Source organism: Gavialis gangeticus, unplaced genomic scaffold, assembly GCF_001723915.1.
Source record: "Gavialis gangeticus isolate Ggan-Ray unplaced genomic scaffold, GavGan_comp1, whole genome shotgun sequence".
In the NCBI taxonomy this organism is placed as follows: domain Eukaryota; kingdom Metazoa; phylum Chordata; order Crocodylia; family Gavialidae; genus Gavialis; species Gavialis gangeticus.
The window spans coordinates 120,665,873-120,669,010 of record NW_017729032.1 but is presented as its reverse complement, the minus strand read 5'-3'; the positions used below and the strand labels follow the sequence as shown (position 1 = coordinate 120,669,010).

The 3,138-nt window shown below is 42.2% G+C and overlaps 1 protein-coding gene across 1 annotated transcript in view; it reads left to right on the top strand.

Annotated features, from left to right (window-relative positions):
• DCT (dopachrome tautomerase) overlaps positions 1–3,138 on the top strand; it is a 65,550-nt gene that overhangs the window by 19,792 nt on the left and 42,620 nt on the right. Inside the window, exon 3 of the mRNA XM_019525640.1 lies at positions 2,378–2,478. Coding sequence (XP_019381185.1) covers positions 2,378–2,478 — 101 coding nt within the window. The remainder of the gene's footprint in view (positions 1–2,377; positions 2,479–3,138) is intronic.

Here is a 3,138-nt window from a genome sequence, read left to right as displayed (position 1 = left end):
ACCCTCCTCTTCACCAGGGAGGTAGGTCAGCAGGGGCCACTCTCCTTCCCTCTGTCAGTTGCCACCCCGACTGCCTCTCCTTCCTCTGTTGCCCCATTTCATTTCCCCCTGTGCTTGCTGTCTTGAACAACAGGCATCTGTGGCAAGCTGAATAATCTATGTGTAACTTCCTAATTCTGTTTAGTGCTGGGACTCTCTAGGCATGCATTTTTTTAGCTCTCAAACTCCATTTGAATAGGAGAGCCTGTTTGTCCTCTCTGCCACCTTTTGCCTTTTAACTTTTTAAGCTAAAAGGAAATTCTCGCACCTGGCACAGGGCCAGTGCTCAGCTTGGTTAAACTCTGACTGTCTGTTAAATTTTAGGATAAAGAGATGGTTGCTCCCTGGGGCAAGCTGGTTTTCAAGGCTGCACTAACTAAGAAATGGGTCATCTGATAGGGAACCTTGGTCACCTGATGTGGCTGATCTGGGAGCACTTGACAACGGGGGAACTGTAGGCTATTAAAGAGGCTTTTGTACTAGTTCTGTAGTGAGGGGTTGGGAAGGAGAGAGAGCAGAAATGTGAGCTAGGACAGAACAGAAGGAAGCTGGCTGCTTAGAGAGACAGGTACTACAGGCTCTAGAGGAGAAGCTGTGTGCAGGAGGATCTAGTCTCCAAAGAAGACACTGACCTAAACCCAAAGAGCATTTTAGGGCGCATCTACATGCGCATTAAGGTGCTTTTCCTAATGTGCATTAAATTTAGTACTTCCAACATGAGGTACTAAACAAATGTGCTTTGGGCTGCCTTAATGTGCAGTAACAATTTTGGATGGCTTTTAGGTGACACTTTATGTGCAGTAGCTTATTTCACTGCATATTAGTGTCATTTAATGGTTTTTTATGTGATGATTTAATGTGCAGTAAAATAGGCTACTGCACATTGCATTAAAGCACCCCCTAGAATAGTAGCAAACTGAGGCAGGTGTATTTATTAGTTTTTCTAAATCTGTTTATTGCTTAAACCACCTAATATAGAATTAGAAGGGCCAGATTCTATTTTACTTATTAGGCATCTAACTTCCATCCTGCTTGAGTCCCTGAAAAACAGGTAATGCAGAAAGTGTAGGTCCTCTTCCTTCCAGCTTTTATATGACTCAGTCTTAAGGGTCAGAAGCTGATGAATTGCAAAAGTAGATGCATTAATATATTTCCAGGGACTCAAGCAAAGTGGAATAGAATTGTACATTGGTATCTAAGTCCATTTAGATGCCCAGTACATGATATAGGCTTTGGCCCATTATGTTTTGGAACCCTTTACAAGCTGTGTGCCCCTCTGTTTCAACTACTTTATGTCCCTAAGGAGGTAAGCTGTAAAATGCACACAATACTGGTGTTATGAAAAGGTCGTGGAGTACTTTGGCATCAGTACCAGCTGTAGGGGGCTTGAGCCACAGGGTCCCATTTCCATGAAAGGGGAATCTGAGAGTTTGTACCAAGGAAGTGTGCCAGAGGGGCTGGAACCAGAGAAATTGTTGGCACGTACTGGAACTGGGGAAGCTCAAAACACATGGGTCTGGTGTATTTGGACCCAAACACAGCAGCCTGGTGAATGTACAGGCTGAAATAGATATCCCAGAACTGTTTGATAGCAACATATACACATCTCCTAATTGGGGTTGGGGGCAATCTTTTTTTTGGTAAAACTGCATCCATTGATGGATGCTGAAATTGCGTGGGCAGCTCTGTTCCTGAATCTGTCAAGAGACTGCTGATGGAAACAGTGGCAAGGTCATTAGCTTTCTATAGTTTATCCTAATGAAAAGGGGAAAAAAACCTACCAAATTTCTCTCCCTTTTCCAAAGAGTATCTTCTTGCCAAACAGTGCAATCAGCTATTGTCACTTTGGCTGTCTCCTTCAATTCAGCTGTGCCAGTCAGGTTGGGAGAAAAATAAAACTAAAAACTGCTCAGAGGTAATAGATGCAGCTTTTCAAAAATGTGGTTAGAGAAGTGACCTTTAAAATTGGCATCTGATTATGGGACATATTCATTTTTTCTCACAGAAGTATTTTTTTCATTGAATACATTGGGAGACCATACATATTAGATAACAGGTGGGATTTCTGACAATATGAAGATACGTGAAAGAAATTAATTCAAATTTTAGTTGCTTTTCAAAGTAAAAAAATATTCTGACTTTGAATTTTGAAGAATATTTTCAGCAATTTCTAAATTAAGAGTTTCCCATCCTTAAATTTCTGCTGGAATCTGTTTCCAATAGTGCAAATTGTGAGGTTTCTTTTGGAATCAAGCTTCAAACTGGGAATGTAATTCTGTGAAGTGTTCTGTCTAATTTCAAGTTGACATGAAGTTCTGATTGTGCCTTCTGGTTCTAGGGCCTGGCCGTCCATTCACTGCTATAGACTTCTCACATCAAGGGCCTGCTTTTGTTACCTGGCATAGGTATCACTTGCTGCTGCTAGAAAGAGATCTTCAGGTAAGTCAAACAGCCTGTCTTGGTATCTTTCAAAGATGCCCATATATCTCTTAATACTCTGCCTTTTCCGTTTTACTACAAAGTTCTGTTGTATCATCCCAGATTTCTTTGGAGTAACCTGATAGATTTCATAGATTATAGATATAGATTATAGATTCATAGACTATAGATTCATAGATTTCATAGATTATAGATTCATAGACTAATAATAGATTTCATAGATTTCATACATATTTGGGCTGGAAGGGACCCCAGAGGATCATCAAGTCCAGCCCTTGCCCCAGGGGCAGGAAGTCAGCAGGGATGATAGGATCCCAGCAAGATAAGCATCTAAATGTGTCTTGAAGGCGTTCAAAGTGGGTGCTTGAACCGCCTCTGGCAGCAGTCTATTCCAGACCTTGGGGGCTCGGACAGTGAAGAAGTTCTTTCTTATGTCCAGCCTGAATTGGTTGTGGCAGAGTTTGTGAGCATTCGATCTTGTCATCCCTTGGGACACTCTGGTGAACAGACGTTCCCCCAGACCCTGATGAACACCCCTGATAAACTTATAGGTGGCCTGACAAACTTATAGGTGGCCACCAGATCGCCACTGAGCCTGCACTTTTCCAGGCTGAAGAGTCCCATTGCTCTCAGCCTGTCAACATAAGGTCTGTTTTCCTG